Raw genomic sequence first — 13,999 nt, 5'->3', positions numbered from 1 at the left:
AACCCCAAAAGAAACAGCCCTCCTAAAAGATGACAGCTGACTTGCCAAAGCCTCTGGGCCAAAATACTGCAATGTTTATAGTCCCTGTTTGTCATATATGGCACACACAAGCTACATAACCTCTGAATACATCATGTCTTAGAAGGTATAATTTTGAAGTAAACAGTTACTTATGGAAATCAGTAAATTAATAATGAAAGATTAAGCTAGGCAACTATGCACAGAATAAAAGGAAATTTATTTTATAGTTAAAAGAGAGGATGCTCTCCCTCTCCCCTCATCACACAGATGCTTAAAATATTTTCTGGGTTTTTATTTTTATGAACAAGAATCTGAAACAAAAACCAGGCAGCTATCATTGCATTTAAATACAGAAGAAAAATTCTTGTAATGTCCTCAGAAAAACTGGACTTTGTTTTTTTGAGCAGAGCACACTCTATACCCTGCTGGCTTCAGCAAAAATCTGATTCTTCAGAGACAAGATCAAATTTAATGTCTTACATTATTTCAACACCTAAAAATGCAACTTTAGAAGTGCAAAAACTTCAACTTGGTAAGACAAAAGTTCTTTTACATCAGAGCAACTAAGGCAGTAACACAAATTTGCTGTGGTACCTCTCACATTCTGATGACTACAGGTCATGCTTTAACTTTTTATGTCACAATATAACTGTAATCAGACAGAAAAAGAGGACTTCATTTCAGAGTAAGTATTTATTGCAGTAGCATTTTACATTGGCTCTCAGCAGCATTGCTTTACTACAGCTGTATCAAATGTATCATCTCATACTGTTTTTAATGCAAGGAATACCATATTTCCTGGTTTTCCTGACAGTTTCTACTTACTCACTGGGGAGTAAGAAATTTTCTTTTCCACATTCAGTTGTGCTTTAGATGCAGAGTAGAGCAGACATTGCTGTAACAACTTCTCACTAAGAAGAATACTTACTTTTATTTCTACCTTTCTTTAAGTGCAATGAACAATTACTGCACACTGACTGCAGAATATTCACTTGAGGTCTGAGCCATCCGAGCTGTCAGCAGAGAGGTCTGGAGAGGTTCAAAACACAGGAACCTCAGGAACTCAAGTTACTTAAAAACCTTTTCCTTCTCTCTTTAAAAGGTAGGACATGTTTTGGTTTGAGAAAAAAAAATATAGACAGGAAAAACCCTCACTCTTTTAGCTCAGTTTTTAGAACTGTTCTGATATATAGTCTCTCCAGAGTACAATTAATAGGACAAAAAAGAGTAAAAGTAAAGCACAGTGAAGGGTTCACCAGCTTCAACACAATTGCCCTGCTCTTTTCCCAAAACCAATGCAGCATGGAAAAAACACTGAAAAGTTTTTCAATCCCTTCCAAAATTTTATAACAGAGGAATACACTTGAATAGATAAGCATCTTCTCTGGAAATGGGTGTACTTAAATTCATGACCAAGAAGGATTACATCACGTCCAGTAGGAAACAGAAACATCACTTTTCCAGACATCTCTACTATTTTGAAATTTGTTGTGCTCTGTAGTCCTTACCTATTCATAATTCATTTGTACTGGATTATTAATGGCCATTGATGATAAAGGCAATGAACTATATTAACCCTTTATCCCCTGTGGAATGAAGAAATCCATGGGGGAATTTACTTGTACCATAAATGCCATACATAAAGAAGAGGTAAATAAACTTGAAGGAACATCCAAAAAACTGTAGGAATGGCAATAAACAAGCTCATGTCATGATTTGCTGAGGCTTATTCTAAAATTTCAACTCTCCCCTCAAAAACTGGTGTTATTTTCCAAAAGCAGAAAGCCCTCTCCTCAAACACCCACAGGACAGGCATCAATCATAAAAGACTGAGAAAGATTTTCTCTATGTGAATTGTTGTTCACCCCTTACCTAACTTCATTATGAGTTTGAAAGAGATCAACATTTCTCACTATAAAAATGCAAGATAGTCACTAAATGCGTGACATTTTTTTACAAAAAGCTTTCTAATCTCATTTTTGAAGGTGTATCTATCCTCTTAAACATTTCCCATTTCTGGAACCCAAATTATCAAACTCAGGGTGAAGTCAGAAACTGGCCTCTGAAGAATGTTATGCAAAAAATTACTCAGCTATTGTTCTGAAATTTAAATGTGCTCTGCCCCATGTGATATAGATAGAATGCAAGAAATTTTATTGACATTAATTTGACATAATCAAAAATCACTTAAACATAGAACATAGAATTGTAGTTGAATTTTTCAGCTATTCAAACAGACAGCACTGTTACCTCTTAAGCTCTTTAATCTCTGATTTCTTCCCCAAGATTTCTCATGAAATAAAGACAGACTCATTTTATGTCTACAATGATATTGGAATTAAAAAAAAAAAGGCAATGGCTTAGGATACTACTATATCTACTTCGTTTTAAAGGAAAAAATCACAGCTATAGGCAGATCAATACCTATAATCCCCTCTATACTTACCATGATTGTTCTTGTTGTATGGCTGGATGATTCTGGAAAATAAAAGAACCACAGCACATTAGAATGTTTTCTTTATCCACAAAAGCCCTATGTTCTGATGCTCACCCTGAAGGCTAAGATGCTACTGCTCAGCTGCAACAATGAACACATCAAAAATGCAGAGGCTGGAAAGATTTCCCATGAAATGAGCATGAGACTCATCATTGGTCCTGAATATATATGGCATGTTATAATGTGCTCTTAACTGCACTCGTTCTCTTTGATTAATTATCCTCTTCTGCAAGAAAATATAAAAATGGAACTAATCCATAATTCATATTTGAAGAAGTGAGGTTTTTTTCATTTTGCTTTCAACATATGGCATCATGAAGGGTTAGCTCTGCAGACAAAAATACACATACTATCAACATAATTCCATTACTGTTCCCATTAAAAAAAAAGTTTTATAAAACTGGGCAACCCTTTTTCTGAGAATTTTGAGGTGGATGCTCAGTTTGAAACTGACAAAGCTTTTTGAGAAATGCAACATGCGCAAAAGTTAATGACTGTTTCCCATATGATAAATCAGGAGTCAATCAACTGAGCCCATGGTTATATTTATACAAATTGCAGAGCAATCACTACTAGGCCAATAATTAACATAGATTTCACCTTGCTGTTTAACTCAGATTACTTTTGCTTTTTACTTTCCCCAAGAACAGAAATCACATTCTCTTTGGCTTTAAAATGTTACAGTTCACACATTAGAGACTTTGTTCTTTTTTCAAAGCAGTGCAACTTCAGTAACAAAACATAAACAGTTAAAAATCCTGCAAGAAAACTCACTGCTGGTCTATAAGATGAAAGAGGATACTACCAGCTCTCTCACAGACTTGCTCAAAAATTTGGATAGGACACCTTGTTGGCTACAGAGAATTCTTAAGGCAGGGACATTTATCAAAACCACATGTTTCTATAAAATGTACACAAGCCTGAATGAATTGAATCAGCAGAGTCTCAGTTCTGCAAGCAAGATAAATTCTAAATAATTACTTTTTTTTATTCTTGTCTTGGTTCCAAATTGCAACTTACAGGGTTTCCAACTAGTATCACTTATACAAAGAATCCTTGAGGGATTTTATTATTGTTAAAAATAGTATTAAAGAGATTAGCTGCATATCTCTCCCTCTCAAAAAAAAAATTAATTACACTCTTAAAGTGGCATTTCCCTTTCATTTTGAGGAGTCACCTTAACCAGTCTGAAGGTATATTTCAATCACTGATAGAAAAAAGATAAGTCATTTTAAACATCTCAAACTATTTTTAAACTCCAACATTCAACAGAAATTCCACTATCAAGTTTACATTTACATTTGTACACATCTTCATCCTTAGTCAGTTTTGAATAAGAAATATTTGTATCACTAAGGTCACATTGACAGAGGTACTGTAATGTGAATACCTACCCAAAGCCAGTAATATCTCAGTTGTGACCTCCTCTACCAGCCCTCTTTTTTCATGCAAAAGTTATCATATATAAATACACACTTATGTCACCAGTCCTCAAGGCAATTTTTAAATTGGTAGTATAAGAGCTATAAATTGTGATAGAGTACTGCTTCCTGATACTTGAACATATTTGGCACTATTATAGAGTAAGAAAAGATCACAGTAGAGTGAAGAACTCTGTAATATGTTAAATTTTTATCTTCACAGTAATTTTTGTTATTAAAACATTTTTTTTTGGCATCCCAGTAAAATAACATTTCAGGACCTGAATATTCTTGGGAAAACACAGAGACACTGCATTAATGGAATAATAAATAACTGAGATGAAGATTCATTCAATTTATAAACATAAATATCCAGAAAAAAAAAAAACAACACAACCACCTTATCTCCAACACCCAACCACCTTATCTCCAAGAGCACAATATTTCCTGAAGAATCCCGAACATAGGCAGAATTATCCACAAAGTTAAACACAAAGAATGGGGCTTCTTGTGTCTTGAAATACAGAAGAGATACATTACAGAGCGCTTCCAGTCACTCCCAAAATGATCAAAGCCCACAAACAAAAATCCACATTTTTTATACAGAGATACTTGAAACCTTCCCTCTTACTCAGAGGTGCTGTGCTTTTGGCATAGCTCTATATGCCAAATCTATAAAAACTGTGCTTAGCCATGATTGTCCCAAAATACACAGACATGCTCTCACTCAGTTGTCTGTGAAACTGAGAAGATCTCCCTAAAATGAGCTGAGGAACAACTGAATTTTCCTGGAAATTGTTAAACAGTGTATTTCTGAAAAGAACCTGACAGACGCTGTTACTGCAGTGCCAGCAGTTGTTAACTCCAGGATATTACCATATTGATAATCTAATAATAAAACCCAGCCAAGGAGTGAAAAAAATATGTTATATTTGTAAATATCCCTGTTATATCAGGCAATAGACTCATTCTCTTTTTTTGCATGTATTTTTTTTGATGTAGATACTGAAATATCATCTAAGTTGCCAAACATCAGAGACCTGACTACATCCATAAGTACAAAAGTAGGCAAAGAATTGTTTAATAAGTAGATATAGTCAAAAGATTCTAGGATTAGCAAAGACTACTAATTAAGTTGCCATTGTTACACAATTTAAACTCTTATATACTCTGATACACAAATATTCAGACTTTAGAACTGAGCAGACACCAATTTCTTCCAGAAAATAATTACACCCTGACTTGGCAGGTTCTGAAAAACACTTATATATGGACACACCAGCCAGTTTTGTGCAAAACTTTTAACTAAGGCAACTAAGGAAGCAAGCCCTTGCTCAGAAAGGCAGTCACACAGCATTAGAAACCTTTACAAAGGGTCTGCACACCAATGCAAACTCCAGCGCAGCTTAAGGGCATCAGATATTTAAAAACCACAAAATTCTTGTTTTGAATAGAACAGAAGACAGAACTTTGGATTTTCATTTTTATCTGCCAAGTTCTACAATGCTTTAGGGAATTGATATAATCTGGCTGGAATCTTAGTGAAACTGGCACCCGTGGACACTTGGTTTATACATGAGTTCTTACAGCAAAGGATTTTGTGCAAGACTGATCTGTATTTGCACTCCAGCAGTAGGAAGGGAACTCCAGGATGAAGACTGGCTCTCTCCTTAAGGCCAGTGAGTGCCAGGGAAGTGGATTGCTCCATTTTGAGCAGAAGTGACCAGCCATCACCACCACTAACAAGGGTTTGTAGTCCTGTGATGTGAGGGAGTTTCAGTAAATGCAGCTTCAGTGCTGCCAAGATGTTTATAAGTTTATTATTGTGGAGAAATTGATGCATCACAACAGAAAATGCCTAAGATGCTCCTGTGCCCTTTCGACAACTATTTATTTGAACTCAAATAGAAATGAGTAAGCTGTAGAAGACATTTCCCCACATTAGAATGTGCTTCACCAACCGTATTGACCAATCAAGTGTTTCTCCCTTTTTTCAGGTGGTAAGACACCATAAAACTTCCCACTGTAAAACCATTTAAGGCTAAATCAGAAACAGTGCACTGCTTACGGATGGTGTCAGCCACATAATTATTTCAAGTTTACATATTATTTCCCAGCAACATGCTATTTTTTATTACATATTAGAACCCTTTTCCAGCCATTTGTATATGTGACATTCTTTATTTCTGCTGATAAAAAACAGAGTTACCTGGTATTTCTCCTTTTTATGTAATGGGATCATTGACAATACCAATGTGTGAAACATGTCCTACTTCTAAAACTTCCAGAATAAATATGCTTGAAGATAATGTGATTTTGACAAGTGGAAAACAAAGGCAGACTGGCAATATCAGAACTGTTCAATCCTAGCAACGTCTCAGCTTATGATGGTGCATAAGACTTTAAAGGTTAATTTCACCCAGGATGGACCACCTTATGAAAAAATCTGAGAAAGGAAGACTGCTTCATTATTTCTCCTCCATTTGGGTTATGAATGTTTTGAGTAACCAAACATAATTGGTTTTCTTCCTCCCAGTTTGCAGCAACTGAACAAGTGATATTTTTAATTCAAAAGTATTACTAAAAAGATATAAATACATATGTATGTCTGATAGTAGGAATTATTTTTGAGGAAGACCATTATTCTCCCAAGACAGAAATTTTAAACACTGGAGAAAGAATATACGGATGGGAAGAAAAAGAAAAAAAAAAAAAAAACAGAAAAGCAAACATATAAAACAAACAAAAAAAAAAAAAGAAGAAAAAAAAAAACCAAAAAACAAAACCCACAACCAACCAAAAAAACTCCACAAAAAACCACACCAAATGTCACAGACCAGACACAGGATCTTTCCAGTTCCACTGCCTAAACACTTTGTAAAGATGCCTTCCCTATTGCATTATGTACTAAAATTGTTAGGAACTATTACTCTGCAATCACAGCTTACAAAAAATAATCAACCTACTTGCCAGTAATCATACACAGGAGTACTTTGAGTATGAACTCCAGATCTTGAATCCAGAACCCATAATTCAGGAGGTAATATGCTGCTAATCCTGTTACCAAACAAACAGGATTCTCTTTCTGCAACAGTAATTCTTTAAAATAATACTAGGGAAAAGTAGTGATTCTAGGAATTAAGCTCTGGCTATTGTGGTTTAAATGTTAACTTAATTACTGTGTTGTTTCCTGTTTGAAGAGCTGATTCATTCTGCCAATTAGGAAAGCCAAGGTTACTGCAGTTTCATGTCTACACAATACCTGTATATTAAAACAAGAAACACTGACTCAACAGCAGAAATGGGGCACTTTACCATGAAGTGCCCTTCCCTCCACCTGGATCCCACTTGCCTTGCTCTTCCTGATCCCTGCTGCCACCAGTGGTACCAGAAACATGTGTGCACTGGTGAGTTCAGGGATGCAACACACCAATTTTTCATAAGCATTCATTTCCTTGGCACAACAAAAGCAAAGTGATCTATGGCACCCTCCAAGTAGTGCTTTAAAGCATGAATGTGACTCAAGATTTTTGCTTTTCTTGTGAATCAATTGTAGGTAAAGAAGCCTTACAAAACCAAAGATAGATTTTTGAAAGAAAGGAATAAATGCCAAATGAATCAATAATGGTGCCTTATTCAATTTCTAATGTAACTTTCACCCTGGGAAATAATTCACATTTCTCAAGATACAGTAAACCTGAGCATTTCAGTTGAATGGATATTGTATTTTGACTTTGGCATAAGAAAACTAATCGCTGTCTGTATTTTAAAAAATACACAACGTGCTTAGGAACAGTTCTTTCTCAGAGGAAATCCAAGGAAACCTGGGTTTGCAGAAATGCTTTTGCTCCTCCCAAGCACTCCTGTGGGCAAATTACACTGCTTACCTTTTCTCACTGAAAAATACCCTGCAGTTTAAGCAGTCACCAGAGAATGGAAGACTGTCCTTTTATTTGTACTCAAAGGAGCTCAAATACTTGGAAGATAACTGTAATGTAAATTCAATGTACATGTGAGATAATGTACATTGTGAGACAAGAAATAATTTTCTCAATTTTAAGAAATTCTAGGGGGAAAAGATATTTCTCTTCTATTTTTTCAGACAAAAGTATTTTCCTCCTACTTGGTTATTGTTCATGTTAAGACACAATATCACTTGCATCACTGGGTTTGGAGAAATGAAGACTGAAGCGGGAAGTCGGGAATCATCAACTCACTGTTTTATAACACAGAAATTTAAATAGGGAAAAAAATTTACTTGATACTTGCAAACAAGAGATGCAGAAGCTTAGTTCTACAAATGATTGACAATGTCAGCAGTAACATCCTGGGCTAATTAAGACCTGTGTCACTTTCCAGGCACATTATTTGGGCTCTGGAAGTTGTCAGTAGTTCATCATCTTCAGTATCATAATTTGTACCTCTGCAAAAACAAGTGAATTTACTAACCACAGAAATGTAAGCTTTAGAGCATTTTAGTTTCCTAATAAATATTTAAAATTATTGCTTCCAACTGCACAGTGAAAATAGAGAGAAATTGGCTACTCTTGTGCAAGTTGCAAAATTTAAATGTAAAAAGGTTGTCAGGTCAATCTCTTGAGGGTCAGAGATGGTTTTAATGACTCTGTATAGAAAGGCAGGACTAAGCTCTTAATTATTTCCTATAATGATATGAGCATAAAAGCAATATATTTCGGGAAGTAACTAAGAACCATAAACACCTTTTCATATTTCCTTTGCTTTCCTCAGTAAATGACAGTAACACAGCATCATTTTTTCCTGAGAGATCTATTTTCCATGTTCACATTTCCATCAATACCAGTGCACATATTTGACTGAGAAATCTGCAGCTGAATATTTTAAAGCATTTTCTGGCTATACCAAAGACCAAAGCTAGAACACCCATGTCCTAAGCAAACTTCAGGGGGAAACTGACTGTGGAGCAATATATAGCTTTTGTCTCTCACTTTGGGAGGAGTGAGTATACACAATCCAGCATTAATCATACCTTGTGCTTTAGCATGGAAGAAATGGCAAATTTTCACATAGCAGCTTGTTTGCCACAACTAGTTTCTACTCTTTCAGTTGGAAATCACTAATATGTAAAGGAGGTTTATAACAATTTTGGTAGGTTTACAGTTTATTAATGTGTAAGAGAAAATGTATGGTTTTCTTTTTTAAAGTAATAGAGCACCAGATGTTTTTTTGATGAGCAATCCATGCTGCTCCTCTGCCACCATAGCAGAACATCCCTGTCTCTACCAAAACACAGTATTGTGAAAACAACAATCAGACACTTTTGAGAAAAAACAACTCACTCACTGCTGCAAAATTCCATCCTAGAGTGAAACCTCCTTCCCTATAATGTACTTTCACATAATGTTATGTGAACTTAATTATAATGAACTTAATTACAATAATATTATAATTATTTTCTCTGTTTCAGAGAAAATAATTATAATATTATTATAGAAAGAAAATATATTCAAGAAAATAAATTCAAGAAAATTTGGGTCAAGAAAGGTTTTAGTCTCCCTGTATGACTGTCAGGCTGCTTATGTTTTTATCTGTTTATCATAAATTCCCATGGAAAACTAGGAGTGAAAACTTAAGCCTTTCTCCTTGTTTATCTCCTGAATAGCCAGTAGTATCAGTCATAAGCATAGAGAAGGATCTCTCTTAGATACTGACCAAAACAGTTTCTAACTGAGAAGGAACACCTTTTTGAGGTTTTTCTCCATTTGCCTATTTCTCATGTCACCTTCTCATCCTGCCAGGCCAGAGATATGTGGGTTCCTAGGAAAACAGACCCAAAAATTGTTGCCTCATTCCTAGATACTTCATGTATCTGCTGTGCACTTCAGTATATTCCAGAACAGAAATTGGACTGTTGAAAGCATCCTCTTGAAGGCAGCAGGACATGTCAGACTGAAATATAGCACTAAAGGTATGGCAGGGAAGAAAGGAGGATCGGGGCTGTTAATTCGAGTCTCTTCAGCTATGAAAAGCTGTTTTTTTTATTTTTGTCCACAATGTGAAAATGGTATCAACAGGCACAGACAGATTTCTGTACCTCATTAGTGACGCTGATGCCTTGGACATCCTGTGGATATTCTGGTTCTCATGCATCAAAGGTAAGGAAATGCATGCCAGATGACAGAAATTATTCTTGTGTAAAATACCTCTACCTGATGTTTCCAAATACTATAAGTAAAATTATCATTACTCACCCTGCCAAAACAATAGGTTGACGTAAAATTTGACTACTTGGATGCACTGTTCCTCACAGTTAAGCAGCTTGTGGGAGAAAGTAATTGCTTGGAATAATTTCAGACACTGTAATTTAAAGATCTGATTCAAAATATCTAAAGCACTTTACAGTCACACCTAAATCTTCCCATCATCAACTTCAGTAACAAAATTGGATACATGTAACCTTCTGCAACATCGTGATTTTCTGAAGATGGAATTTTCCCACTTGAAAGAGGCTATCTTCATGGCAGAGAACCACTTAAATATCTTATGCTGACTTTAATTTCAGCAGCAATTGAAATGCTGCATCTCAGAGTAGTTAAAAGCTCCAGTATGTATATTACACAAAAGCTTCTCAAAGTGCTGTGAGTTTTCCAGAACAGCAAAATGCCAGTTCACTGCCACTTTTTATTACATCTCACGGAATGCAAGATTTGCTGTTGTTTGAAAATAAAATGAAAAACACTTTTCTAAGATTATCCAGCAAAACTCTTCCTCCTAATAAGGGACACAAAAACCTACAAGATCCTCTCTCTAGCTACAATACACAGTGCTTAAGCAAAGCAATTCCACTCATGTCCATGACTGACGATAACAAGATAACAGGGCACAACCTCCCCATTAAGAAAAGATAAATGAGGTAGCTCATTTATCAATTGCACCAAAACCTTTCTGGAGGTGCATCCATGGAAAACTGAAAGGGAATGCTGTGCTGCATTGGCTAAAAGCAGAACTCAAGACAGTGTAACACTTGTATAAGAAATGCTAATCATATTCTTGTTTATTATTCTTAAAAGCATTTAACTAAATATTAATGATGTTTCTCATAATCTTCCCCCACTTCCCCAAAGAGGCATAAAAATGCTCCATTTCCATAACGTACTGCTATATTCAAAGTAAATAATTATTAATTTGCTTAAAAAGAAATTCTGCCAAAAATAAGGCACTCATCTAGGCAGTAAGATTGACTTAAATTATGCTAATCTAAATATATATTTGCACAAGCCTAAGCAACATTTATTTGAATGCTGTGAAATATTGTACATGTTAAGTAAATATATTTATGTGGCTTTCTCAAAACAAATATCTAATACTGTTGGAAAAAAGGTAAACTTGAAAATGCAGACATTTACATGTAAATAATATTAAGATTATGAAAACAGCAAATGAGATTTAATATAAATTCCCCATGCTCCTCTTTGTTTGCTCATTTCACCAAAGCATGCACTGAAAGGCAAAATCTGTCATCATCTCCATATCAGGCCTTCTGGATACTGTTAATTGATACATCACTATCAAACCTGCAGCAATCAATAGTATTTTGGAATCAAAAAAGCTTTTTAGTGTATTTATAGTAACACAAACACTCTGGAGGCTGGCAAAACCTTTCACTGCACAAATAGCACACTGTGGTCAGGGAAATGACAGAAACCACCACTTCCCAAGCTGATCTGGTATTGAAAAGAAGCTGGATAAAACACAAGCAAAAAGAAAAATATATTTTATATTTACCAATAACCTGGGGAGGAGGTAAATGGTGAATACTGAAGGTAATCAGTTTTAAGTCAGAAGAAATGGAATCTGTGCCGTTGAGTATCACTACCACTGGTTTGTTATTTTTTCATTGCATTTTATTTACATGTCTCCACATTTTAATCAAAGAGACTGGCAAGAATAATAACAAAAATAGCCATTTTTTGTACTAAGAGATAAATTTTTGCACTAAAAAAAATACAGATTTCACTTATTTAGTACATATGCTTTCCAGTACATTGCTTTCACAGGAAAGAGATAAGCAGAAATATTGTATTTGTGGGGTGCCCCACGGCAGGAAGTAATGATGCATCTGACTCCATGTTCTTAGAAAGCTGATTTATTAAGATACTATATTATATTAAAGAATACTATACTAAACTATACTAAAGAATAGAGAAAGAATACTTACAGAAGGCTAACAAGACAATAATGACTCTTTCCAGAGCCCTGACACAGCTTGGCCGTGATTGGCCAATGAGTGCAAACACACCAGAATCCAATGAAACAATCACCTGTGGTAAACTATCTCCAAACACATTCCAAAGCAGCAAAACACAGGAGAAATGAATTAGATAATATTGTTTTGCTTTTTCCCTGAAGCTTCTCAGTTTCCCAGGAGCAAAATCCTGGGCAAAGGGATTTTTCCAGAAAATATGACTACCAAACAGAAATACCTCCTAAAGCAGTGACTTGCAGTTCTCAATACCACTTTTTCAAATTAGATGTTATTTTGTGCAAATGGCTTTAACACAGTTGACTGTTTGATACACACTAACTGGTGTTGCTAATAACTGGTTTTACACACTCTTTACTTTGAGGAGAACATCTATACTAAGTAGAAGAAAAATTTTACAGATTTCTAAGCATGCCTCCTTACAGAGACCTAATAATCATAATAATTACCTTGAACTTAATGCTACAGCCTTCTCTGCTGGAGAAATGTGTAGGTTGCAGCAAGATGGGGGTCAGTGTCTTCTCACAGATGAGAAGTGATAGGACAAGAGGAAACAGCTTCAAGTGATGCCAGGGAAGGTTTGGGTTGGATGTTAGGGAAAATTACTTCACTGAAAGTGTTGTTGAGCAGTGGAACAGGCTGCCCAGGGAAGTGGTTCAGTCACCACCATCCCTGGAGGGATTTAACATCTGCGGCATGTTGGGTTTAGGGCTTAGCAGTGCTGAGTTAAGGGTTGGACTTCATCTTTGAGGTCTTTTCAACTGAAAGCACTCAATGATCATCTTTACACCCAAGGGAAACTAATTCATCACTCAGGTGATGGTGTGCCATAAAGAGCCCGGTTTTAGGGCCAGCATTGGTGGAGGGGGAGGCCTTTGTTCACGTTCTCATGCAGCAACCACTAAACCATCCATGCAGAGCTCCACCGTCAAAGATGCTGTGGAAAGTCAGCATTTTTGGCTCTGCCTACTAATGCAGATATCATATTTTCTTCCAGCTGCAATATTTTCACCCATGGTGTCACCTTGGTCCCCTGAAGAGCCTGTGTTGCTATGAATGTTGTTTGTCTGTGGTGTAATAGCTGCATGCTGAGCAGATGAGCAACCAATCCTCTCTTCTGTGTATTCTCAGTAACCACTTCTTGTCAAAGCATGTCATGATTCCTATCTCGGCGTTATTAAATGTACAGTAGGTGTTGTCACTGCAGTACACAAGTAGTGTTTGCAGTGACAGAAAAACAAGATTATGGGGAAGATGATGGATAATGAATCAAGTTTTTCTCCCTGTATTTAGAATACTATTTCTATGAGCTTGTCTGAAAGGCAATTCCTCTCCTTTCTACCTCAACCTATTCTGTGAAGCATGAAAGCAGACAGTCACCTCTTTTGTGAACATTTTTGTGAACAACTTCTCCTTTTGTGAACATTTCTCCTGAATAGTCTATTTGAGAGCCCAACATCTGTCAGATTTCTTCCCTCAATAACCTTATTCAATTACAGAACAAATAAGCAAATGGTTTACAGAAGTTATATCTCACAAAGAGATATCAGGAATGCAGGCATGCCTTTTCTTTTGGTATAAACATTATATTCTGCTGGATCCTCCTCTTATTTGGACAAGGTAAAATTGTTTGTGGTTAGAGTTGAAAAATCTTTCTGCTTGGTAAAAAAAAAAAAAAATCATCAATAATGTACAGTCACTTTTCAGGATGAAAAATAAAGATTTTTTGAGAAAAGTTAGTCTTACCCAAAAATTTCTATACTTTTGTTTGTTTGTTTTGTATTTTTGGGTGTTTTTTTTTTTTTTCCACATATCTTC

At 35.7% G+C, this 13,999-nt stretch overlaps 1 protein-coding gene across 2 annotated transcripts in view; it reads right to left on the bottom strand.

The window, feature by feature from the left end:
* The window catches only part of MTA3 (metastasis associated 1 family member 3), a 140,185-nt gene that overhangs the window by 25,576 nt on the left and 100,610 nt on the right, over positions 1 to 13,999 (bottom strand). For both annotated transcript variants that reach the window (XM_031059739.1, XM_014308016.2), the window contains exon 17: positions 2,468 to 2,499. In XM_031059739.1, the coding sequence (XP_030915599.1) occupies positions 2,468 to 2,499 (32 nt within the window). The remainder of the gene's footprint in view (positions 1 to 2,467; positions 2,500 to 13,999) is intronic.

Source organism: Geospiza fortis, unplaced genomic scaffold (assembly GCF_000277835.1).
Source record: "Geospiza fortis unplaced genomic scaffold, GeoFor_1.0 scaffold41, whole genome shotgun sequence".
In the NCBI taxonomy this organism is placed as follows: domain Eukaryota; kingdom Metazoa; phylum Chordata; class Aves; order Passeriformes; family Thraupidae; genus Geospiza; species Geospiza fortis.
The sequence above is the reverse complement of the archived record's forward strand: the minus strand, read 5'-3'. Positions and strand labels throughout refer to the sequence as shown.